Source organism: Lissotriton vulgaris, chromosome 3_1, assembly GCF_964263255.1.
Source record: "Lissotriton vulgaris chromosome 3_1, aLisVul1.2, whole genome shotgun sequence".
Lineage (NCBI taxonomy): Eukaryota > Metazoa > Chordata > Amphibia > Caudata > Salamandridae > Lissotriton > Lissotriton vulgaris.
The window spans coordinates 1,237,323,476-1,237,351,022 of NC_141689.1; the positions used below are offsets into that span (position 1 = coordinate 1,237,323,476).

General features: G+C 46.9%; 1 protein-coding gene across 1 annotated transcript in view; it reads left to right on the forward strand.

Annotated features, from left to right (window-relative positions):
- Positions 1-25,546, forward strand: part of MBOAT4 (membrane bound ghrelin O-acyltransferase MBOAT4) — a 99,852-nt gene extending 74,306 nt beyond the window's left edge. The window contains exons 3-4 of the mRNA XM_086963674.1: positions 12,308-12,532; positions 24,589-25,546. Coding sequence (XP_086819800.1) covers positions 12,308-12,532; positions 24,589-25,546 — 1,183 coding nt within the window. The remainder of the gene's footprint in view (positions 1-12,307; positions 12,533-24,588) is intronic.
- Positions 25,547-27,547: the final 2,001 nt, after the last annotated feature.

Consider the following 27,547-nt stretch of genomic DNA (forward strand, 5'->3'; position numbering starts at 1 on the left):
GCTGCCGCGGCTCATCCTCTCCGTGTAACCATCTTCGTAAGCCTGCTGGCGCTGCCGCGGCTCATCCTCTCCCTGTAACCATCTTCGAAGGCCTGCTGGCGCTGACGCGGCCCATCCTTGTGAACCATCTTTGAAGGCCTGCTGGCGCTGCCGCGGCCCATCCTTGCGAACCATCTTCGAAAGCCTGCTGGCGCTGCCGCGGCCCATCCTTGTGACCCATCTTCGAAAGCCTGCTGGCGCTGCCGCGGCCCCTACTTGCGAACCCTCCAGCTCGAGGATTGAGAGCTATACACCAGCTACCCCCTGTACCGGACCGGTACTGAGACTGTCCCGCTACCCCCTTTCCCCCAGAGACTAGAATTGGCGAGATCATCGTATCCTTGTCTTGCTGTATCGCCAAGTTTACCTTGCCTGAGAATACCTATAAAAGTGTACAGAACCTATCTTTGTGTGGCGTCCATCTGTGGGGGGAGTGGTTGCCCGTCCGTACGATTGAAGGAGAGGGCCCTCGCCAGGAGGCCTCTCCCCCTTTCTCGGCCGACCCTCCGGGTCCCCGTCTAACACCATGCCACAATCTTCTCCCAACTGCAAGCTTGGAAAGACACCTGGCTGACAGAACAAAAACACAGACTTCGGGCCGAAGGTCAAACACTCTCAAATGTTGCCACTCAATCACAACGAATGAAGGGGAAGACTGCGCAAGTGTGGGTGAAGCACCCTGTCCTTTTTCTGTGGCAGGATGTTATGCCGAAGGGCAGCCTGATTGAAAAAGCAACACTCAAGCTCAAGATATCTGGATACCCCACCTGCATGAAAGTAGGATCTGCTTCTTATGGTTACCCCCACTTTTTGCTTGATGTTACATTGCTTTGACTAGTCTGACTGGGATCCTGCTAATCAGGACCCCAGTCTATCCGCTTTCTCCTTTAAAATTGTTATGCATGTACTTTTTTACACTCCAGATTGGATACTGGGGTACCCTTATAATTACCTAGTATATGGCATTCATGTACCCTGGGCATAGGTACCCCAGAGGCCTTCTCGGAAGAATGTATCATGCCACCCATGAGAGGCCATGCAAAATGGAACTACAGGTCTGCTACTGCAACCTGTGTAAGCTTATGCTTGCACCACTTACTTTAGATATAGGTTCACTATATCTATAGGTCACTACACTTAAAACATATAAGTCACCCCTATAGGAGGCCTTAACAATCCTGAAGGCAGGGTGCTGGGTTTTACGTGAGAGGGTGCCCCTGCATGAGCCGAGCCCCTCTGCAGCCTTCGGAGACCATTCTCCTGGGTTGTCTGCGACTCAACCAGACATATAGGTAGAGGTGCATTATAACCTCGCTGTAAATGCTGTCTTAAAAATGGCTTAAACAAAGCATGTTGTGTGTGGTAACAAACACCTTGGAATCATACCTCCACAATGGCAACCGGTGTGGGATGTATGATTCCACCCTTCTGAAGTGAGCTTCGTGGGGTCAAAGCTCTATCCGGTGCCAGTCTTCTCGACCCGGTCAGAACAAAATGGATGCTACCGACCAGAGACACAATTCTGCCCTCCTGCTGATGAGCCAAGCTCGAGCAGAGGTAGGCAGCACAATAGGCATCCTGTCACAGGGAGGTGTGACCACCTCCCAGACAGGATTGAGTGTATTGTGGCTGGGTGGGGGCATTCTGAGAGTGCCTGAAAGTCTGCAGCTAGGGCACATTTGGTGTCCCTGTGCATAGTCCAGCTCAAACCAGTTATGGGAGCCGTTGGCTCCTGCTACGGTACGAAACTGGACAAAGGACATGGAATTAACCTCCCCTCTGTCCTGACCCTCCCCTAGGAGGGTCCCCTGAATCTGTCCAACCCTCTCCTGTGGGTACAAAAGGGCTTACCTGACTGTAGCTCTTTAGATTTTATGTGGGCAAGATTCTACAAGAAGATACCACTGACCTTCAAGCAGCTGGACACTCTGGACTTCGCTGTACTTCGACTGGACCTGACTTTGTCTCCCTCTCCGTCCAAAGCTTTGTCTGTGCCCTTGCTACATAGAGGCTCCATGCAGGACCTGTGGTGCATTAACAGCAACTGAAGAATCTCCCTTTGGGTGAAGGAGTCACTCCCCTGCATTTGCAGGCACCACAATGCAACTGACCAGTCTGCTGATCCTGAGCTCCTGTGGACTCTGAAGGCTCCGGCAACACAGGAAGTGGATGCCAAAGGTCCCTAAGGTTGATCTGCCCTCTCAGCAAGTTTGAGGCCAGTATCTCTCGTGGTGACTGCATAACCAGAACCCCTGTGCACTGGGTGTATTTGCAAGTGCATATGCTTGTTGGCAATTCCCGAGCTTGTGCATTGGACTCTGTGTAGTCCTGACCCTGAGCAGTATTTCCACCAAAGAACTCTGGCCTCCTCACACCAAGTGCTCCGTGGCTGGTACTTTGTGATCTTGCTCAACGTCCGCTCATGACTCCTGGTCATTCGGCCTGTGGGTCCTCCTGAGGGTCAGCTTTAATTCTGTTGGGCTTTCCTGGTTGCTCCGGACGTGCCCTGATGCCCCTTTGCTTGGTGAGTCCCCTGCACCTTGCTGGTCCACACCGTAACCTGCTTGACCATCCTGCATGGGTTGCTTTTGCCAAGGCTGGTTGGTACTCCAGCCGGACATCGACCCCTCAGCACTCGGTATCCTTTGTGGGGCAGCTTGCATCTGGCTCCTGGTCATCGTTGACGTCTCCTGGTCCTCGTGGCTGCAGAGTCAAGCATCCCTTCTTCGCACCTGAAGCACCCGACATCGGTGGCCATTTGTGTCCCGAGCCCCTGGTCACTATGAAGTGACCCACATTCTTTCCCCTCTGCTTTACAGTTCCTTTCTTCAAGAATCCACCCTTGGATTCCACCGGACCCTTTCCACCTTCACGTCAGCAGCACTTCTTCGAAGTCTTCCATAGAGAACGACTGCGGTTTCTGACGCCACTTCAAGCCCGGCTACTCTGAGATAGGTAACTCTGGTAGTTTGGTATCCATGGGTGGGGTGACTCTCCAACCTCTTAAGTTTTGAAGGGTTTCCTCGAAGTCCTCCTAGAAGGGTCCTTAAACTGTAAAATTGCAACCACAACTTCCCCATAGAATTGTACAGAGCCCCCGGTCGTGATAGCACATTGCACCCGTCTTCCATGCGGTCCCTATCTACTCACCTTGGGTGGTTCCTTGGGGTCCCAATGATTCTACGTGCTCCAGACCTTGTCTTGACCCGAGTCGTGGTTGTCATACCACTATTTTAGTATATGGTTTGGTCTCCCCCTGGAGCCCACTGTGTATTGTGCTACTTACAATTGTTATGTTGATATCGTATTGTGTGCTTTATGTTCTGTACTCGGGTAAAGGATACTAGTGTTATATTAATAATACATATTTGTATATAACTACTGTGTGGTTCTCCTAGACTTCCTAGTGGTCCGTTCACTCTCTCTCAAAGTACCCCTCACTTGTCTACTTATGTACCGTCCCCCCCAACCTCCTCAAACCTTTCTTGACGGGTTTCAAGAACTTGCAGCCACCCTAGCAGTTAACAACTCTTCAGTCTTGGTACTGGGCGACTTTAACTTCTGGCCCGCTGATCCAGCTGAATGCCCCACCTCTAAGGAATTCTCCGAAACTTTACGCTCCCTCAATTTCATCTCGCACATTCACTCCCCTACGCATACCCAAGGTCACTCCCTTGACCAGATTTGGTCTCTCAATTGTCCTATTGCGTCCTTATCTGTCTCCCCTTGTCCCTGGTCCGACCACTCCTTGATTTCTTTTTCCTCTCAAAATCGGCCGCCCACCAAACCCTTGCACCCTAAAAATATCTGGGTAAGATCCTGGGGATGTAGCCTCTCTAGCTGCCTCTCTTCCCGCTTCTAGTCCAATTATATCTGGCCTGTCCTCCTCAGAACAAGCTAACACCATAAACTCTTGGCTTTGTTCAGTCGGTGAGTCCATCGCCCCACTTAGGCGGGTCCCCTCTAGACGGACGAACGATTCCAATCTCTGGTTCAACGATGAACTGAAATCGCTAAAACTTTCAGTCCGGCGAGCAGAACGGGCCTGGAGACGCCAGTACTGTCCCATTCTCAAAGCTAAGTATACTTCCCTTCTGTTGCAATATAAAAAACTTATTTTTTCCACCAAAAAGGATTATTTTTCTTCTAAAATTCTAGTCGCGGAGAATAAACCTAGAGAAATCTTCTCTATCGTTAATAAATTGGCCTATTCCGATAGAACTTCCTTCAAGCCTTCCCCCTCACAATCTTTATGAGACTCCCTGAATTCTTACTTTTTGGATAAAATTGCAACAATCAGAGCTAACATTCCCCCCCCTCCTCTTCTTTCCGTATCCCGCCCTGTATCCCTGCACAGGCATGTCTGGATTTTTTCCCTCTACTAACCGAGGAATCTTTCCTCTCCCTCCTGTCCTTGGTTAAATCCGGGTCTCCACTTGACCCTTGCCCTGCCCATGATCTCTCCCACATTTTCACGTGTTGCCCACAGCCTCCGCTTACCTTTCTTAACTGCTCCCTTTCCCAGGGTGTGGTTACCCCTGTTCTTAAAGCCGCGATAATCCTCCCCATCCTCAAGAAACCTGGTGCAGACCTTTCTGACCCCGCCAACTATCGCCCTATTTCCCTACTCCCTTTCTTAGGGAAAATCTTGGAGCGACATGTCACCAGAGTACTTACCACCTACGTGGAAGAAAACCGTATCTTGGCTCCTCGCCAGGCCGGTTTTCGCCCAGGTCACTCCACCGAGTCAGTCGTGCTCTCAGTACTCGACAATCTTAGAGAGGGATTAGACACCAACATTACCCAGGCCTTGGTGCTACTCGATCTTTCCGCCGCCTTTGACACGGTGGACCATTCCATCTTACTTTCCCGTGTCGGGGCGGCGGGGATCGGTGGCACGGCCTTGGTTTGGCTGTCCTCCTTCCTAAATGGCCGCACCCAAGCGGTCCGTCTGGGAGACTTCTCGGCTGAACCCCGGAAGCTGCTATGCGGGGTTCCTCAAGGTTCCTCCCTCTCTCCCTTATTATTTAATTTGTACATAGCCCCCCTCATCTTTGCACTTCAGCAAATGGAGGTATCCGTATATAATTATGCGGATGACCTCCAGCTCATTTTTTCTCTTTCTCACTCCCCTGACTCTAAATTTAATTTTCAATCCACCATGCTTTTCATCCGGGACTGGATGAATCACAACCACCTGAAATTAAACCCAGATAAAACCGAGTTGGTCTTGACAGGTGGTTGCTCCAGTCCCTGGTCTCCCCTCTTCTGGCCCCCTTCTCTTGGGCCCCCTCCCTCCCCTTCCTCCTCGGTTAAAACCCTTGGCATTAAACTCAATGACCAACTCACTTTGCATTCCCAGGTGAGTTCGGTGGTTTCCTCCTCTTTTTTGTCCCTCCGCACTATCCGTAGGGTCTCCCGGTTTTTCTCTTTCACGGCCCTAAAACTTATCTCACTGGCTATGGTCATCTCTCGATTGGACTACGCTAATGCCCTCTATTACGGTATGCCTGCCTACAGCGTTTGTCGGTTGCAGCTGGTTCAGAACCAGGCTGCTCGCTTGGTTTACAATCTCTCCAGATTTCACCATGTCACTCCCCTTTTGAAATCCCTACACTGGCTCCCCATTCATGAACGCTCTCAATTTAAGGTAGGCTGCCTTGTCTTCCAGGCCCAGCTAGGCTTAGCTCCTGCATTTGTCTCCTCAGAGATCAAACTTTATGCCCCTACCAGGGAACTCCGCTCTTCCTCCCTTCACCTGCGGACCATCCCCCGATTCCGCCGAAAAAAATGGGGAGGCTCCAAATTTTCCACTCTTGCTCCCACTCTCTGGAACTCCCTCCCAGTCCACCTGAGATGTACTACCCAATATTCACTTTTCAGAAAGGCTCTAAAAACCTTTTTATTCTTCAAAGCCTTCCCTCAATAAATTATCATTAGTTTCCCCCCCCGTCTTTCTTGTCTCTGAGGACTTGAGCTACCATAGCGCCATGGAACCGTTCCGGTGTACGCGCGCTTTATAAGTAATTTAAAACTCAAACTCTCCTTTGATTTAATTAATTCAGGAGGTGATTTTCTGGTAAAACAAGCTGCTTTACATTCCGTCAAGATTAAGCCTGAAGGCTGCTGTCCACAGCTACTACTAGGATAGCTTTCTAAAGGTTATCGTTGACCTCATACATCGTAAGGGTCGATGGATTGGTGCAAGGTGTCCACTTTAATCAGTGGACAGCATATACCAGGCCACCTTCTCACAACACCCTCCAAGCCCAATCCGGGGCCACTAGGAAGATTTTGGCCTGGTCATTCCGAATCGTCTTGAGGACTCAGAACAGTCATAGTATTGGAGGAAAGACATACAGGCGTCCTGCACTGCACTTGAGAATAAATGCATCTCCAAGCTAGAGGAACTTTGGAAACGCCAGTACCCAAAAGCGATGACATTGCACGTTCTCTGTAGTGGCAAATAGATCAAGCAAGGCTCCCCCCACTCTAAAAAATGAAATGTGCACCACCTCTGGATAAGCTCGTCGGCCCAGGCATCCAAAGAGTCCGCCAGATGTTGTGCCAATTCTTGGCACAAGGTCCATGACCCTACCCCTCCCTGTTTGTTGCAATACCACATGGCGGTGGTGGTGTTCGTGAACACCTGAATCAGTCGCCCTTTGATGGACTATAAGAAGGCTTTCAATGCCAGGCTGATCGCTCTTAATTTCAACAGCATGGTGTGGAGCTAGGACTCCACCAGAGACCAGAGTCTTCAGATATCCACCTCACCCAGATGTCTGCCCCTACACTGAAGTGATGGATCAGTCACCACAATGAGATCTGGATGGGTAAGGGATAGGGGTCTGCTGCTGACTAAATTGCAGTTTCTTAGTTACTACTGCAGGTCTTTTGCAGTGTCCTCTGATATCTGGACCAGGACAGAGGGATTTCCTTGATATTTTGCCTACTGGGACCTCAGGTACCACTGCGGAGTCTGCATATGCCAACAGCCATGTTTTACCAGCATGATGCAAGAGGCAATGAGACCCAGAAGCCTCAGAGTCAGGCTCATCGAAATCCAGGAGACAGTCTGAAACATCGGTATCATAGCCTGAATATCCCAGACTCGCCACTCTGGAGGATAGGCCCAAAACACAGGAGCGGCCCATGCAGGTAAGTGCGCTGGGCCGGGTTGGGTGGGAGGATTAGACAGACGACCATGAGGGAAAATTAAATAAATAATTAATTTCCCCTCGTCACCATCTGTCGAAATCCCCCCCCCCCCCACCTGGCCACACCGCTCTTACCTGCATGGGCAGCAGCTGCCAAAATGGCAGTGCTGGCTCTGCTGCAATGGGGTGTCTTAGAGGGAGTCCGGTGCGACTTTTATGGAAAACCCCAGTGAATGCAGGAGGTTTGCGGTAGTCTGGAGGTGCGAGACGAGTGCATGTGGCGAGCCTGCCTTCAACAGCCAGTTGTCAAGGTAAGGGAAGACTGGACTCCTGATCCCTGCAGATGTGCTGCAATCACCACCATCTACTTGGTGAACTCCTGAGGGGCCTAGTGAGGCCAAAAGGGAGCAACCCTAACTGAAAGTGCCCGTAGCACACCATGAACCACAGGTAACGTCTGTAGGCAGGCAGGACAGGGATATGGAAATATACATCATTCAAGTCCAATGCTACCAGCCAGTCTTCGGGATCCAGGACAGGCAAAACCTGAGCCTAGGTGAGAATTTTGAACTTCTCGCTCTAGAGGAAGCAATTGAGAGGACGCAGATCTAAGATTGGAGGGTGGCCTATGTCCTTCTTTGGTACCAGAAAGTGGGAGGAATAACAACCATGCCCTCTCTCTGACACAGGCACCCTTTTGCTGGCCCCCTTGGCTAAGAGGGCCTGCACTTCCTTGCGGAGTAAAGCGAGATGGTCCTCTGTCAGCTGTTCTTGGGATGGTGGCAAGGCTGGCTGTTGTGCCGGGTAGTGCTGGTACTGTGGGTGCCTTAATTGCCCCTGCCGCTGCTGCCGCAGGGACGAGAGAACTGTTGTTGTGGCCATATTGAAAGGTAGAGACCCAAACATCGGATAATGGATGACCCTGGTTTTGGGAAGGTGGAAGAGGGGCACGTCAACTGTCTTCCCGAACAGGTTGGATCCATCAAAGGGCATGTCAATCAACATTGACTGAACATCCCCTAAAGAACCCAGTGGACCATAACCAAGCGTGATGGTGATGCACCACCGTAGAGGTCATGGCTTGCCGAAGGGGATGTCCAAGACTCCAATCCACACCGTATGTCAAAATTAGCCACATCCCTTCTGTCCAGTAAAGGCTGGTTGAGAATGGCATGGCCCTCCTCAGGCAGCATGGGAAGCAGCTGAGTAACCAAATCCCACAATGCATGGGAATAGCGGCCCATGAGGCATGCAGTGTTCACTGACTACAATGTAGGCTGGTGGGAGAAAGGATATGCTTCCTGAAGGTATCCAGCCTCTTGTATTCCCTATCCGGTGGTGTGGTAGGGTATGCACTTGGGTTTATTTTGTCTATAGAGGCCTGAACCACTAGGCTGTCTGTGCTGGTGTGCTGGGAAAGGAAGGCTGGGTCCATTGGGGTGGGACAAATCCGCAGGGCAATCATGCGAGTGCACAGTTTAGCACAGGCCCCCAAGAGAGTGCTGGTGAGGGCTTCCCTTGCCTGAAGCTCCTCACCTAAGACATTTGATTTGACCTTGACAGTCGGGAGCTGAAAATCAAGGACGTTTGCCACCCTCTATATCACCATGACGAATGACATGCCTTTCTCAGAAGCCTGGCCCTGAGGGGACAATATGCCAGTGTCTAGTGAGGTGACTAGACAGCTGGTATCACCCAGCTCCTCATACCAGTTTCCACCATCAGCTGGGACCTCCTCCAAAGGACCATACATCTCTTCCTCATCACCCCTATGGGTGTCAAAGGGTGGCCCTGGTGGAGGAAAGTCCAGGGATTGACCAGGATAGGATGGTGCTGGGCTTAGCGTTGAGCAGCCACATGGTGGTGCCGGTTTGACGTCGGGAATGATGATGGGATCATCCTTAAGCGGCGCTTAAGCAGGCACTGAATGAAATGGAGCCTAGGTAGGTGGTGGCCTAGGCAGGGTCATCCCAGTTCCAGGGATGGAACCTGAGGGCCAGGCTGGCATTGAGGGTGAACCTGCCAGTGATAACCTAACCCTGGCACCTCTTGGCTCGATGGGACCTGAAGAGGAGCAAGAGGAGCAAGAGGAAGTTGGGCCCCATAGATGTCGTGCATGGCGTCACAAAATTCCAGTAATTGGGCAGGCTTTGCTCCAGTGCCAGGAAACTCTAGGTATCATGCGGTGGGCCCTGATGCTGGCTCCACAGGCGGATTTGGGGAGTGGGGCCTAGAAGAATGACGTCAAACGGGTGAAACAGAAGAATGCTTCAACTTCTTCTTATAGTGCTTCTTATACTTATCTGACTTTGACAAGGAGGTCTTGGATCTTGAAGACAACCGTCAGGAAAGTGAAGGATGCAGAGCCTTCTTCTGATATGCCACTAGTAGCTTCATCACCCGCTTGAGGATAGTCTTTGGGTAGATGGAATTCCACTTGGTGAAGGCCTTGGTGTCATGCCCGACCACAGTCACCAGAGACAAACCACCGACATCTTATGGCTTAAATCCCAACAAGGCTTGAAACTAGAGGGATTCGTCTTGCCCTAGCACACAGGAAATAAGCTAAAAAAATAGATTTTTGATTCATAAGTAGAAAAAAGTTGACCAAAACGTGGTGGAGGTAGCCCTCGGAATCTGCGCTTTACAGTGAGGAAAGAAAGAAAGGAACTGATGTCAGAGTGTCTCGTGGCATTTAGGAAGGCACCAAGAAGTCCCTCCCGATGCAGACGCCATTGATGCAGAGCCTATCGATGTCACCTAGCAGTGCGCAGCTGTACTGAACAAGATTTTCCAGATTGAGTCTTACATCTGGGGGATTTTCTTAGGTGAGGAATTTATGGTTAGAGGTTTCTATCAGATATTAAACTACATATTAAGAAATTCTGAAAGAGACTATTTTTGTCCCTCACTTTGCATGTGCAAGAGGATCATTTGACTGATAACTACTAAAAATAACATGTATGAACTATTACCAGCTAACGTCTATGGTTTCTGCCTTCCATTATCATGGTAATATGTTGAAATTATTCCAACTTTGATGATACATTTCTTTGATATTTTTACCCAATAGGGCTGCTTGATTAACCTTGGTCCTGAAGAAATCAACAACGACCCAATGCATGTCGAAACAATCATTTACCCACCACTTGAGGTCCAAACTCTTCTCCTATGTATTTTATAATAAAGTGTCTGTTCAGTTTGTGTCCATGTTATGTTTACCAGTCTTTAAAAGGAAATATTTTCTATTTTGCTGGATGTTGCATAGAATCTTTTTGGTATATCACATATACATTCTCTATATATTTGAACAATATTAATCTTCAAATAAAACATACATGTTAATTTACAGACCTGCAACACCCATTATTCCAATGCATTAATTAACTTGGGTAATATTTAGCAACTAATTGATGAGATTCACGGCTATAGATGAAACCCAGTTTAATTAACAAGTTAATCATACATACAGTCTTATTTACGTGGAGTACCTTTACTAAGATTATCCTGTCATGGTGCGCACACACACACACACACAAACACAGGCGGTTGTCTTTGCGGATCTGTGAAGGCGTAATATTTTGCTTTTATGGATCCCTCCCCTTGCAATCTTGAAATTTTACCCACATATGTGCATTTCTAAGACTTCCAATTTTATTTTATGGTACGCATCCAGTGGGCCTTCTCTGGAGTGTGTTTTGTGGCACGTATGTGCTGCTGGGTTCCTTCCTACATGGCTGTGTAGTTTTGTGCGTAGGCACAGGACACCTGAAATGGATTCACTGGCAGTTGTAGTTTTTTCCCCACATGTATATTGGGTAACACGTGCAGTTTTTTTTATTCAGTATGCCAACATTTTCAAGGTCTTTGTCACTCACCTCCAATCGTGGCATCGCAGTATTGACGTATTAGAATATCGTTAGTAAAAATATAACCTGACAACAATAATCTGACTGCAAACACAGTGGTTCCTCTGAACTCCTGGTGCATGGTATTTGTGGTTGAAATTTCTTGTTCAAGTTTTTGATACTAATGTGCACGAGTTGTTGTTTTATGTCCTCTGGTTCTGGAGGTCATGTTGGTGTGCTGCACTTGTACTGTATATATGCACACATGATGAGCTTTTCACCGAGTAAATATATATGTACATTTTTGTATAATAATACCCATACTGACATAGGGTTCTTTTATTTCTTCAAAGTTAAAGGATTCACAAACCTTATATAGTCCTGAGGAGGCGGAAGTTAACTGGCCGAAACGTATCGACTATTTTCTAAAAAGAAGTCCACAACAAATCAAAAAGAATTTTTGATACAAGTATCACCAGCCTAATCACATTACATGTGGAATATATGGACATTTGGCCATTTTTTCATTGAATTTACGAGTGGACTACTTTAAGATGGATCCAATGCAAAAAGAATATACTTGGGCCGTCTGTGTATGATAAGAGTCTATATGAAGTCAGCGTTTTTTGTATTGCGTATTTGTAAAGTCATGGACATTATCTCCAAAATGAAATAAAAAATTGATATCCAGCATCATTCTAGAAGTGCTTGAAATAATTGATATAGCGGAATATGTATGGTTAAAGAACAAATAAAGTCCAATAATAATTGAGATATTATTGTAGACATAAAGTTGAAGTATATTTATGCCCAGCCAGGGTACATGGCTGGGTGTATAATACTGGGGTATAACCAGATGACGGACATACCCATGACTCTCATGAATTGAGTGGATTTCTGCAGTTCCTGTTGCTTTTTCTGTTTTGTGTTGTTGTGTCCCACCATAATGCAGCCCAACTCTTTGTGCCTAGCACCCATGGTTTCCTATTTTCTGTTGTTGAGAGGAAATTGCCTATCAAAATTGTCACAATTCTATGCCAATTATCATATATAGTTGTGTTATCTGCTTATGGAGTTTTTCGTGTGTGTATTTATGTGCATGCCTCAGGGTCATAATCACTTTTGTCCTTAAGTGCTACTCAGTATTTACTTCAATTAATTTGCTTGACTGGCGTAAATGCGTTTACTTGACATTGAAAATTCTGCATGGCTGAAATAGCATGCTCCTTATGTAGTCTGGTGTTTTGCTTTATCTTCTAGGTATGTATTTATTTTAGTGGCAGGAGTCATCTTGTCGTTTGCTTCCATGGGATCTTATTCTCTGCTCGTGCTCACTCCAGCCTTCGTCTCAGCCTTTCTACTTCCTGCCGCGAACCCCGCCTCGGTCCACAGATGGGCTTTTCTGCTTCAGATGGGTTGGCAAACCCTGTTCCACCTATGGTTCCAATATGCCAGTCCCAGGCTGCAAGACACTCAGAATACCAGGTGAGAAAATATGCACCAACCAACAAACAAACTGCTGGACTGAAGAGCCAGCTAGATCCTTGACTGGTGTGAGATTTCTCACATTGTGCCACCCCATCTATGGCAGTGAAGCCACATTTTTCGCATACAGGCGCTATCAGGCACCGTTCCAGACTGGTGACCCCTTATGAGGGCTCCATGAATTTCCTTGACCCAGTGCCAGTCTTGATGCAAAGTAAGTAGATACAAGGTTAGATTTACAAAGCATTTGAGATTTGATCAAGTTTTCCATTTGAAAATATTTAATTTACCCCGTGCATCCTCCTCTAATCCAGATAAATGCCATTCCTGCCTTTGTGCAAACTGGTCCATGAGACAATTCCAGTGCATTCTGATTAACAAAAGAATGCATCACTATTGTGTATCTTTGTGCGATCCTTACACGTGTGCCGGCACATACAAGTGTATGTATAATGCTCAGGTGGGTGAGCTCTGAGCTTGTGCCTCGTCTAAGCAACCCTTAATCTGCGACCGGAATGAGTGTACAATACATTTGTGGCTATAACACGGTTTCCTTTAAATGAACACTGTTCCTAGTAGCCTTGAGGTCCCGATCTCATAATAACATGAGCAAAACTATAAGTAATTGTAGTACGTATATGTTGAGTATTGCATAATAAGTAATTTGTAATTTAATGCAGCTTTTCTTTTTTACGGTATAGTTGTCACAATATGCCATTTGCAAAAAGAAAATTAAGTAAATACCCTACCGTAATAAACCATCACTTCACTTGTAATGTCGCAGTTCCTAATGTCAAAGACACATTGTGTGAACAAGGACTGCCATGGGTCAAAATTGAATCTTCTTTTTAATAAATGAAATGGACTACTAGCTTTTCCGCTTTCTTCTGAGTAATTTTCCCCAGAAAATGTTCAGTCGTTAGTTGACATGGTCTTATTTATGGCAGTATGTTTATTTATTGCACTGTTGGTTGTCATTACAAGAAAGCGGAACTCCAGTTGCTTGTTAACAATGTAACACGAAAGCGCATTTAAAAGCACATCTATACCATAGTCCACATGTCCTGCCGCCATAGTGTCTCTGTCAAAGTTCAAAGTTCAAAAGACCTTTATTCGAATTTCATAAAATTCATAAAAGCACAGAATACATTTCAATCGTCCCATAAACTCTTTGTAAAACGATTTACAATATCAAAAACTTAAAATCATACAGCTTTCATATGTCAAATTTCATGGGATTTCCATCATTTTACGGGGGCGAGTTGTCAGGTTCAAAAAAGTGCTTGTGCGTAAGACCAATTCATCAGTGTCCAAAGATAGCAGCATTATATATGAATACCCTTAAGAAAGGGGTCTTTGTTTTCTAAAATATGCTAATAAAAACCATTTGATATATTTGATATAAAATGTACAGAAGAATAGAAAATGCAGATCATTTTGTGTACTCTGTCAATGGAAGCAGCAAGTGTTCAAGGATTTAAAATACAGTTAAGGAAAAGTGAGTGGTGTCACTGTGTATTATAAGGAACAAAATATCTTCAACCTTACTATTGTTGACACACAGAGAGATCAGAGAAGTAGTGGGGGCTCACACTCTATCTTTATTGACCCTCAATGATACAATCACATCTACTAATACCCCAGCTTCTCTTGTGGCATGCCACCCCTATGGCCATTTGCCTTAGACCTACCCTTTCCTCCTGTGGCTCCTCCCTTGTCTGCCCTCTCCTGGACCTCAAGTAACAAAGGCAGAGATACAGGTGATAGTTAGCCCTCGCTTGGATATCACACCTCTCTCTTTTTAAAAGAAAAAACAAAGGACAGATAAACAGAAAAAGATGCCATACGATTACAACTGCTCGAAGAGCTGTTGAGGTTGCCAGGGTGTGAGTCAACCAGAGTCAGGAGACCACTCCATTCAGGAAGCACAAGAGTCTGGATGCCCTTTGCTGCCACCGTCCTCTGCCTCCACCGAGAAATGCAAAGAGGGAGATTAGTTCCGGGCTGTGAATGTGATACCTTGATGTGCAAAAAGCTCAGGTTAAAGAACTATCTTTCCAACCTTGTGGACACCATGGACCCCCTGGCTTGACTCAACTGCATGAGAGTGTCTGAGAAAGTGATATTAGATATGGAAGATGGTCTTCAGTGCACTAAGATTAACAGGGTCATTTAGACTCTGACGAGCTGTACTCCGTGTTGCCAGGACAGAGGAGGGAGGTACCCCACGCCCTTGCAAACTACAGCCCACAATATTTAAAGATTTCTATGCGGTGGCTCCTCTGAAGACATTGAAAGTTTGCTGAGTGGGTGTCAAGTTTCATTCAACTACTCAGCAAAGTAAGTCCGTAGTACAGTGCACTGTGTGTGCCCAGGGCCTGTAAATCCAATGCTGCTAGTGGACCTGCAGCACTGATTGTGCCACCCACACGAGCAACCTGTAAATGTAACGCAGACCTGCCACTGCATTGTCTGCACACAGTTTGTAACTGTCATGTTGACCATGCCAGTGCACATACTTGCCAGGCCCTAACCTTCCCTTTTCTTACATGAAGGCCACCCCTAAGGTAGGCCCAAGGTACCCCAGTGTGGATGGTGCAGTGTTCGTGAAAGGTAGGACATGCCCTGATGTGTGTGGCATGTCTTGATAGTGAAATACTGCCAATTTAGTTTTTCACGATTGAAAGGCTATCTGTCCCATAGGATAGGATGGGAGTTTATTTATAACATCTGATAAATATAACTTCGCATTGAGACAAGATCAAAAGTTGGAGTTTAGTATGCCTGAACTCAGAATATAAAAATGCATCTTTTAGTAAAGATGATTTTTATATTGTGTTTGAAAATACCACTTTTAGAAAGTGGGTATTTTCTTGCTTAGCCATCCTGTGTGCCTCTGCTCGTTTGTGGATTTACTGGGAGGCTTTTGAATGACAGGGGCGGGATGTGCATTCTCTCAGACGGCCACTGGGGGGGTCGGTGATGTGTGTCCTGCCTTTCCTGAATGAGTCAGCGTTGGGCTGAATAGACCTGTGCTGCATTCAGAGTAGTGGGAGGAGTTTTCCCTTGTACCTAAAAGGCCCTGTCTGCTTTGGACAATGCGGTCTCCAACTCCTGCCGGGAAGCTGGACCATGGAGGACAGAACTGGTTTGGGCTGAGCACAGACACTCTCTGCACAAAAGAACAAAGAGAAACTGAGTATAAATATTGGGGCCCAGACCCCAGGACTTTAGATTACTGCTGAACTAAGGAACCTGCCAGGAAGAAGAGCTGGAAAATCTGTCAGAAGGAACTGCCACTTTGCTGCATTCTCTGCTATGTTGGCCTAGTGCTTGCTGCTTCTGTCTTGGGCAGGGAAAGGACTGGATTGTACTTTCATCATCCTGCTATTAGAGTTCTCTGCAAGGACTTGCAGTAGAGCTTGCCTCCTGTTGGAAGTCTCTGGGAATTAAAAGACTTCAGAGAACTCCCTGGAATCACGGAACTTGCGAAGAAGAAGAGCTGGAAGAGCTGCCAGGAGGAGTACAGCCCCTGTGCTGTGCTCTTGCTTTGTTGGGTTGACCTGTAGTTGCTGCTTCTGCTTTGGGCAGTGAAAGGACTGGACTGAACTTTCTTTACTTGTGCTGAGTATCTCCAAGGGCTTGAAGTAGAGCTTGCCTGCTGTTCTGAAGTCCCAGGGACTGCAGAGACTTCATCAATGTCTGAGTACTGCTTCTGGAACCGCTGTTTCAGTTGCCACAGAGAAGGAAAAAGCAACCAACTTTGTCGCCGGCTCCGTGTCCTGAAGGCACTGTAAAGGGCACCACCGTGTGGTTCCGTAGTTTGAGGGTCCGTGGTTTGTAGATTCTGAACCCGTGTAATAAAGGTCGTTGGATATAGACGATTTTGGTATCAGCGGACCGCAAATCACGAGTGCGGTGTGTACGAGTGTTTTCGTCATAATCGATCAATGAGAACACTACGTATTCAGGGATTTCGTTTGAACCCTTGGGTTCCATTTTGTGTACGGCAGCCATTTTGTGTGGTTGCCCTCACATAGGCCGATGACTGCGGCCGAACGAGTCCTTGGGACACGTACACCTTAGCTGACTTTTGCGTGACCTGGTCGAACTGACTCCCTTGCCCGAGGCTGACCTCGCTGAACCAGTTCCTTGTTAAGCAGCTGGTCAGATAAAGATCAAAGAGCAGGACATTGCTGAGTTTATGGTACACTGCACCCACCCTTCTATCTTGCTTCTCATCTGTTTCTGTTCCTTCCTTTATGGCTTAATCACTGATTTGGGTTGAGGTTTTATGATGGGTTTGTCCGGCCTGATCGAACAGGAATATTGGAATGTGCTTGGTCATTTCTGGTGGGCTGGACAACGGAAAGTGGGATTGTCGTCATGCGCTACTTTTGAAATGTCATGTTCCTATTGGTCAGTTTGTACGTAATTGATGCTAGCCTGGAATGTGATTTTTGGCATAAAAGACCATGCTCCCCTCATTGAATTTGTGCAGTCTCTAGCGAACCACCCGTGTTGTGCTTCGTAGACCTCTGTTCCTGGTTGCAGCCAATAAACTTGGTCTTTGACGTCATCAAGAAGTGTCCCGTGTCTCTGTTTGCCGAGGCAGGGGAATCCGAAGACATTGGGCGTATTCCCTGGCGCCGCTGGGTTCTAAAACCTGGTTCTTCAACCGCATCTCACACTGTAACCCTGGTCTCACCAACAACGACCACCAGCGATGCCACGAGCCACTGCTTGCACTGTGACGTGTGGGCCGGCACTCCTCACCCCCTCGCTTCACTTCGCTGCCCTGGTCTCATCTACGCTGTCGCTGCACGCTGGCCACGACCTCCATGACCGGATTGTGGCTTGGGGGCACTACTCATAAGTTACACAACGCACCGCCCCGTTCCACACTGCAGTCCGGACCGACCAACGCCAGCTTACTGCAACCAGCTCTACTACCTGGACCGTGATCTGTCAGCACTGCCTTCACTCCGCACTGTAACCCTGGTCTCACTGCCACCGCTGAACGACTGTCATCGAGCCGCTGCCTGCACCCCAACTTGAGGGCACTCCACGCTGCACCGCTCCACTTCACATCGCAAATGCAATGGTTGCCATGACCAGCCTGCACCAATGTGTCGGCCGCAACACAAAAGGTACTGTTTACCAGTCTGTTGACACCCCTGACCACGGCGGTCAGATTGAACTGTTGTTTACAGCACAACGGTAGCACTGGACGGAGCTACAGACTTCAAGGAGCTGTGTTTTTCAAGTATTCTTGTAAAGTGCATATTTTTAATGTACTTTATGTTAGATTTTGTCGTTTTGGTCTTGTTTTGGATAAATACAAATATTGGATCTTTTTCTGAACCGATGTGGTGTTCTTTTGTAGTGTTTTCACTGTATTACTGTTGGTTATGTGCAAATGCTTTACACACTTAGATAAGCCTGTCTGCTCATGCCAAGCTACCAAGGGGTGAGCAGGGGTTATTTTAGAAGTGTATCCCCCTTACCCTGACTAGGAAGAAGGGTCCCTACTTGCACAAAGGTGTAAACCCTTGCCAACTAGAAACCCCCATTTCTAAAACCTTGCAATGACACTGTCCCCTCAGGGAACCCTAATTGCTTCACACTCATGTGCCCTGGTGGTGATGGTACCCCAGTTTCCCAGTAGTGAGCGTCATGTGGATTGCATCAAGGCAGACTGGATCCACCAGGGCACATGGAGCAGCATCCAGGTGAATGCCATTCCAGCACCTCAGCCTCCTTCTTATTCTATTAATAAGGTGGAATGACTTCACAAGAATAAGGCCATATAGCCTGTGTTGTGAATGTAAGGTCAGGCTGATTCAGATACAGAAAAAATTCCAATCTACTAAATGTATTGTGGGTTAGCTTATGGCAGGAATATTGTAGAGCTGTCAGGTGAAGATTCTCCAAATATCTATATACCACAGATTACCCATAATTTCCTTCAGATCAGCAATGATAATTGGTTTGGTGTTGTGTTTAGGTTGTGACCTATCCAGGTCTCCATTTAGGACACATTTTAAATCACCCACCTATATTATGGGTATATCCACATATGTGGTCAATGAAGCATTCATTACTGAGAAAAGGGAGTTATCAGTGTTGGGTGTGTATATGTTTAATACGCATAGCTCCTTCCCATTTAGTTCACCATATATTAGAGCATACCAGCCTTCTATATTTGCCTCTGTGTTCCTGGGATGGAAACAGAACACCTTAGCTATCAAAATCGACACCCTCTGGCCGAGGATGAAAAAGTTGCCAAAAAACATTGGCCCCTCCATTTCTTCCTGATCTTTTCATCTTCCATATCTGAGTGATGTGTCCCTAGAAGACATGCTATGTCTACTTTGTGTCTTTTAAGAAGGGATAACACCCTAAAGCATTTCTGCAAGCCATTTAAGCTGCTCTGATTCCAAGCGAGTATTTTGTGTTGAACTGATATTACCAAATATGTATCATTCCACTATCAAGAGGCAAAGCTGTTTTGAGCTTCAAATGAAGCAATCGGTCCAGGGACAGCTGAGATTGCACGAAGAAGGGACTGCGACACAGAAATAATTGTAACTCATCATAGCTGAGGAAGCTTTGATCAATCTTCAATTCAGAAACAATAAAATCCCCAATACCCCACCCTGGATAAAGACCTTGTAACAGTTCAACATCTTGGCTACCTACCTGATCAGGACAAAGAAAAGAGTTCTGACTCAGGTCCCCCGCAAAAAATGAAAACAACCACAAACAGAAAATACCAGTCTACCACTTAACATTGGACAATTAGTAAAATTGGCTTATATATGCATAAAGTAGAGGACAAGAACTACACAAGAGCATCCAGAACCTGCTTCGTTCCAAAGTGCCAGTCAGAAGAACCACCTCCAGCTATCCTAACCTGACTGTCTTGTGACCACCGCCCTAGCCAATGTTGAGGTCATGAGAGGCCACCTTTGTTAGCCAAACAGTTATGTTCTAGGACTATATACCTCTTCCTTGAACCCAAATGAACTCCCTCCAGCTCAATGTGCAGGCGTCTGCTCACAATTTGTATGGGCCCTCAAAGGGAGCCCTAAAGGAGGCGCCTCACCGAGCAGCTGCCTCTAGCACACACATGGGCCTCATGAAGATCTGAAGGCAGTTATGCTACCAGGCTTTAGGATTATGCGGGTGAGTTGCATGGCAGAGACGCCACAGAGGATTCTGTCAGTAATGGCAGCAGAGGGGAAAGGGAACGCATTGATCATCAACAGGTCTGGCCCCCCTCTTCCATGCAAGAACACACATGCACTCCTCCAGAATAGCAGCAGCATTGGTCATCCCTGACCAGACCCTCTTCATCAGAGCCTATTCGGCCCCACATCTCTTCTCCAGTTGAGGTATGCAGGCCGGTCCAGGCAGCAGGAGGAACCCTGCACCGCTTAGAGGTCAGGAGACTGACCGTCCTGAGATTGGGGCTGCAAGCATCCAACCCCACCTCAAGTAGACTTTGCCAAAGAGTAACAATACCAAAATACGAAAAGTGAGCCTATTATCATCTTTCTCCAAATATCACAAATATTTTTCATCTAAAGTATATTTCAGTTATTCACGCAATGTAATGTACAATAGCGATTATCGAAAAAATGTAATATCGTTTTAATAAAAAAACATCTGTTAGTCTTTCTTTTAACATTGTTTTCATTTTTGCATTTTTGCACTCAAAACCTCAGACACAAATTGTTTAAATAAAACCAACATGTCTGCAAGTCTTTTTTTTAAAAATGTTCAGCCCATAAAACGGAGTCATAAAAACAACCACCATAGGACCTTGCACTCCAGCTGGAGAGCATAGAGATCCAGCTAGGTGCACTTTTAAAAAATATGGTGGGTTCTCCTTGGGTCATGGTTTTAATGACCCTGCAGGCATACCGTTTTTTGTAGAGTACCACAAGCATAAAAATAATAATATAATGCCCTTGGGCATTAGGGGGGGCACTTCTTTCCTAGAAGCAGTGAATAATAAATGAGCATCTACTGCCGCTAATTTATTATTCACTTTTTAAAATAAAAGAATTTTATTGTGTAATCAGTCCCCACTTGGAACACCCATAACATGTTTTTCTATTAAGTGGAGGGGTGCATGGCCCTCCCACCTGAGCCACTAGAAGCCCCAGAGACGCCAACCCCCAGGGCCTATGGGGCAGATTTATGATAACTGGCGCAGTTATTTTGCACCGCTGCTCCGCCACCCATGGTGCGCCGCATTTACAATGTGGCGCACCATGACGCATCTGTGCCGTAAAGGTGGCGCATTGCTGGAGTTGCGTCGCAAGCGCGACGCAGCTCTAGCAAGGCTCGGGGGTGCCCCATCTTTACAATGCTGCGTCAAGACCTACGCCTGCTTCAAGCAGGCGCAGGGTTTTGACGCAGCATTGGCCTGAAAGTGACTGAGTGAAATCTTATAGATTTCATTCAGCCACTTTTGCGAGGTGCACCTGCCCCGGAACGCCCACCCTGCGCCGGAACACCCACAAGTGGCACAGGGCTTTACAACGTGACACATCTGCCTAGATGCGTCACGTTGTAAATGGGTCGTAGGGATGCACCATGTTTACGCCACAGTTGCGTGACGCAAACGTGGCGCATTCCCAACATAAATCTGCCCCTTTGTTTTTAATTAAGAGGAGAAGGTGCGCAGCCCTGCTCCCTGTGCCACTAACAGCCCCAGGGACCCCATCCTCCGGGGACGTTTTTAAATAAAGGGAGGCGGGCCATGCGGCCCTCCTCCCTGAGCCTTCACGGTCCCAGAGACCCCATTTCCCTGGGCATCTGGTGGGTGCCCTTGTGCCTGCTGGAGGACTCACAAAACACACTGTTGTGGCTGCAGGGGGAGCGCCAGGGCCCCGACAGCCTTAGCAGGCGCCCCAGGAAAATACTAGGTGCCTGCAGGAACCACCAACTTCCTCTTTACTCCCCCCCCCCTCCCTCCCCCCGAGAGGGAGCAGCATTTTTTTAACGCTCCAGCCAGGCAAGAGCAAAGTGGAGATCTGTGCCCAGGTAAGAGCGTGTAGGATATGTGCTCACCCCCCACGTGGGGCAAGAAACCCAGCCTCCTTCCCAATTTTTTTTTTTTTTACCTATTTAGCCCCTGGGGATAGGGTTCCTGGGCCCCAAAAGAGGCTCAGGGAGAGAGGGTTTGCGTCCCCTGGCCTACTTTTGGCTAGTAAGCCCAGTGGATGGCGTCTCCTTGGCTCATTAGTGGCTTGAAGAGAGGGGCCACATGCCCTCTCCCCTCTTTCAAGTATAGGGCCAAGTAAGTGGTTCCCGGACTCAGGAGTAGATCGGGGAGGAGGGAGCCACCCCCCCCCCCTCCACAAATATTTTAAATAAAGACCCCGAAAGATCCCTGACCCATAATTAGTGTTTAAAAAGTGTTCCAGTCTTGGCATAAAACGTTGGAATTTTAGATCCAACTGGACATTTTAAGATTTTCCGGGGATTCGAATATTGAAATATAAAGTGCCTGTCAAATTTCATTTTATTTTTAAAAAGCCACAATCAGGATCGCAGCTTTTTAAAGCTAAAACAGTATTTGACCTTAGGAGTGGGGTCTTTGTGGAACCCCCAACACAAGGACTAGGGGAAGGTTATCCCTACCCTGCCCCAATATATAACAAAAAAAAAAACTAGGACTGGGAATTAAGTCCCTGTGCCCTGTCATGGCTTCCTGCAACATTTTTCTTCATGTTGCCGGCAGCTAATCAGCATGCTCTGGCCCAAGGGAAAAAAGTGCCCTGGCCCATTCAGAACGCTCTAGTTTTAAAAAATGGGCTTGAAGGACTCTTACAAGAGCCCTTCAAACCCAACCATCCAGATATACAAATATTTTTCATTCCTAATATCTCAAAAACTACTACATCACACCAAGCATGATTTCCGGACCAATATCTAGCTGCCTGACAAATTTGGTGTATTTCTGTTCAGTACTTTTTGCCGCAGTACTTCTTAAAAGGTCTATAGAAAATGAATGGGGGTTTTAAGTTTTGAGACCCCCTCTCATTTTTCTCGGATATCACTTGAAGGATCACTTTGAAACTTTCCATGAAGAAACTAGGCAAAAGAGGGCACTTTTTCTGAAAGTTCTGTGAAGATTTGCCATATGGCTCCAAAATTATTACCAAACTAAAAAAGTATTTCCTATGGAAACCTTAACCTTACTATAACTACCCATCATATATTTATAATGGCATCATAAACCACTAGGCCAGAACCTGAAGATGGCAATATTGCAACAAAAATACGAATGTTACCCTTCATGTATGTTTTATATTTTACAATTAATTGGCTATTTTGGGGTAGGTAGCTTGAAATATCTTGTTGTCACACCACAACAATATGCAAAGCTCTTAACCTCACCCTTGATGTGACAGATCCAATTACAAATATTGTGAATAACCTTACAGATGATATTACATATCAAATTGCTCTTTATTTTATTAAGGAGACAACTATGCATGCAGTATTATTTATTGGTTTCCATATGTATTGTTATTTAATTATGTTGTGCTTTTGGGTGTTGTTACTTCATAGGATTCCTATTGTGAGGTGATACGTGTTGCATTTGCTGTGCAAGTTATGGTCTGCATATATGCTGTCTGAGTTTTAGATTGAGGTCCTAACCATAACTTGGGAATTCCATTGTTTTTTCAGTTTATTTTCCAACCCAAACGCCATTTTAGCAGTTGTTTTTTCAGTGAATTTGTGAGTTTTTTTAAACGTATGTTATTGTGTTAACCAAAGATAACCCTTACTTCACTTCAACATTTTTTTCATTGATTGTTTTGATCATATACCACAAGCAACAGTTTCCTGTGCCCAATCAACCATGGAGGTTGGTTAAACAAACTGCCAGGATGATGTACCCAGCCTTCCATGGGGTGTCAAACTATGCTGTGCATAGAAATGATTGGCCTTCAGCCAGACCCAGAGCACAATCCTCCACAGGGGCCAAACCCCTCTGCACATGGACTTTGACCGTGCGCTGTGCAGCGGGGATGCCCACAGGCAGCCAGGTTCTGCAGCTAACCGAAATTGTATGCCAACTCATACTGTGGGATGCTTATAGCTAGGGTTGGCAGCAGGACTTCATTGAGAGGCAACGACAAACGCCTTCTGTGCACAGCCTGAGCGTGTGCAGCATGTTTCAGGGTTGAGGGACTCAACTACAATCATGCCCTGCTCCCAGCCACAACTTGCCGCTCACCACCACATGTGGCTGTTGGTCAAGTGCAGCAATAATGCACTGAATATTTGTTATTTTCAGTTTTTTTGCAGGAATCACATATCTTATGCAGGATATGTGAATAATAAGGCCCCAAGAGAGTCCGAGGGACCTACAGAGGGTGCAGAATCTGTGCATCCAGTATAAGAGAATTTTTTGATAATTATTTTATTTGGTTTGGGCCGCCCCATATGGGCCTGGGGTAATTGTAGGATCACCCTGCCCCTTATACTTTTTTTTCAGATTTCCCAAGTTAGTACTTAGTGCACCATGTTGGGTAAATGCGCCTGCAACATAACTTTTCTGTAGTGACCAGTCAATCAGATTACAGCAGTCAACAAGTCCCAAATCTACAGAAGATCTGCAAATGTCTAAAATGTCATCGTTTCATGCCCAGACTTCAACACTTTTTAAACACTAATTACTAAACAAATTTACACCACTTCAATCAAAGGCACTTGCTTGAGTAAAGTTTGGTGCAATTCTGTTCAGCCATTTCTTTCCTGCATCCAGGATAATCCTATAGGAGTTGACATGGAAAATGTAATTTTTAGGACCTTCCCCTATTTTAGGTGTCCGCTTGGTGGGTCTGCTTGAAACTCGTTATATGTTTTAGTGTGACCCATGAGAAACATGGTAATCTGAAGTATTTATTACAGAATCATGTATGTTACAATCCTAACTCAAATCTAGGCAGTAAACTTGAATCTATACCAGGAAGGATCAAGGAAAAGATTGCTTCATTGTATTAACTATTACAATGTCCTTCTTTTAGGTTTTCTATTTCTATTTCATCACTCATGCTGCTCACTCAGAGGGTGACATCACTGGCATTGGACATCCATGAAGGCAAACTGAGGAGTACACCTGAAAATCAAGAGCATGGCTCATTCCAGAGGTCTCCCTGGAGTCATCTGGCACTTTGCAGTTACATGCTCTTCTTTCCTGCATTGCTAGGTGGCCCTCTATGTTCTTTTTTGACATTTGACAAACAAATCAAGAAATTGGGTGCACCTCTTGTTAACCCCATCTGGATTTTTAGCCGCATGTGCCTTCGTGTGTTGGTATTACAAACGCTAAGAATCTTCATGCAGGACTGGGTGATGAACCAACCAGGATTGGCCGAATGCTCAAAATTCAGTTGTGTTTCCGCAATGTGGACTACTGCCCTCCTCTTCAAGATGACCTATTATTCACATTGGCTGCTTGATGAATCACTTGTCCATGTAGCAGGCTTTGGGTTGCAGCTTGGCCACCAGACTGAGAACTGTCACAGTGAGCTGTCCGACATGGACCTCTGGACTTTGGAAACCACAAACAGGTTGTCTTTGTTCACCAGAACTTGGAACAGAAGCACCTCCCAGTGGCTGAGAAGACTCATATTCCAGAAAAGCCCAATGCAGCCTTTACTGGTTACCTTCATCTTCTCGGCCTGGTGGCATGGTCTCTACCCAGGGCAGGTCTTTGGTTTTTTGTGGTGGGCCGTTATGGTGGAAGCGGATTATCGAATTAACCAGTACTTTAGTTTGATTGTGAAATCTTGGCATGCCCAGCTGTTGTATAGATTTCTCACATTGATGCAAACCCAGCTAGTTATTGCCTACATCATGATCGCTGTTGAGATGAGGAGCTTCTCTGTACTGTGGATGCTGTGCGGCTCCTATTGTAGCTTATTTCCCCTTCTCAACTGTGGCTTGCTTATTTGGCTTGTGAAACGTAGCATGAAAACGTAGTCTTTAAGCCCCTTTAATGAATTTTTTTTCACAGCTTCATTTTCAGAATAATTTATAAACATCCCACATTTTCTACTGATGTTCATTTGGAATTGTGTACTGTATTTTTATTTAGCTAAAAGAGATATATACATTCAAATAAAATTCAATAAATAGATTAAAAAAACTGTGATAATTCTGTCTGGGAACCAGAGAATTTTTTTGAGCAATGCTTAGCTTTACTTCCCAAATCTCCATGATATATACATTTTATTCTCTAAAAAATGTTGGGAATCTACTTTTTGGTGTGGGCAGCTTCCAGGTATCAATACGGGCCGTTACTGCATCTTGAAGGAAGCATTGCACAAATCCCTGCACTTTGAATGAAAAATACACTTCTTTGTACATTTTAAAAGCAGCCTCTCTTTTCAACGAATGAAAATGTGATTGTAAAATTGAATATATGTTCAAGAGGCATATCAGTGCTTAATTTGCTAAAAAGCCCTTCCTCAGTACTACCAAAATTCCAAATACCAGTTTAGCTGAATATGCAGGCTGCCTTGTCCCAATCCTACCTCACACCTAATTTTTTCACCGTCCAACACATGGGGCTTATTACGAGTTTGGCTGTCCGTGAACCGCCGTGCCGACGGTGGCAGTCTGACCGCAGTGAGCTCGGTGGCCCAACAACCTTTTTCCAAGTTACAGAAGACTGCTGCCGAACCAAAGACACCGCCAGCCAACTCTAAGCACAGCAGTCGCAGATCAAACCTATGAGGCTGTGGGTGACTCCGACCACCAGTGAATCTGCCCGCCCAATTATGAGATGCCTTACAGCTGGGGTGACCGTGGCGGTCCAACCACCACATCTGAGATGGTGGAAAGGGACGGATATAAGGCTGAAACTCACCTCTACTCAGCTCTACACATCCTGTGCCGCCATGGAGCTGATCCTACATATCTTGCCAACGCTCTACCTGCTCGACCGCGTTCAAAACCAACTCCTACATGGAAGACATTAGTGGTAAGTCATAGTACTACCTGTTGCCATTGACTCCTCAGCAAAACAATGCCCTGCCATTGTTAGACGGGGACCCGGAGGGTCGGCCGAGTACAGGGGGAGAGGCCTCCGGTGAGGGCCGTCTCCGGCGATCGTACAGACAAGTAACTTCCCCCCCACAGATGGACACCACACAAGGATGAAGTATACACACTTTATATAAGGTTCTTGAGGCAAGGTTATCAGCGATACAGTGGGGTCAGGACACGAGGGTCCTCTCAATTCTAGTCTCTGTAGGGAAAGGGGTAGCGGGACAGTCTTGGTACCGGTCCGGTACAGGGGGGGCGCAAGAAGGAGCTCACAATCCTCGAGCTTAGGGGTCTGCAAGGTCGGGCCGCGGCAGCGCCAGCAGGCTAGGATGATAGTTCTCGGCAAGGAGGGCCGCGGCAGCGCCAGCAGGCCAGGATGAAGGCTTTACGACGAGGAGGGCCGCGGCAGCGCCAGCAGGCTAGGATGATGCTTTCACGTTGCAGAGGGGCCGCGGCAGCGCCAGCAGGCCAAGGCGATGGTTCTCAAGGATGGGCCGCGGCAGCGCAAGCAGGCTTAAGACGAAGGTGCACGTTGCAGAGGCCCGCGGCAGCGCCAGCAGGCTTCAGAGATGGGTTCACAAGGCAGGGCTGCGGCAGCGCCAGCAGTCCGTCAAGGATGAGTTCTTCTCGGTGTCTCTCGACTCCAGGATACAACTGACTTCCTGCTCTGGAGCTGCCCCAGTTATAGGTCTGGTCTCCTTTGATGTCCGGACCCTCGCACTTGGAGGTCGGGAGGTCCGGGATGAGGGAGTCCAGACACCCAGCAGGGGGGTGGAGCCAGCACCCGGGGATGCCGGGGGCGATTCACACCTGGCGGGGGAGAGCCGTTGACGCTCCTTCTCCCATTGACCTGCCAAGTGGTCTCTTCACCTCCTGGGTGGATGGTGGTGCCTCGATGTCGGGGCCTGGCCAGGCCCAGGGTTGGGGTCGAGC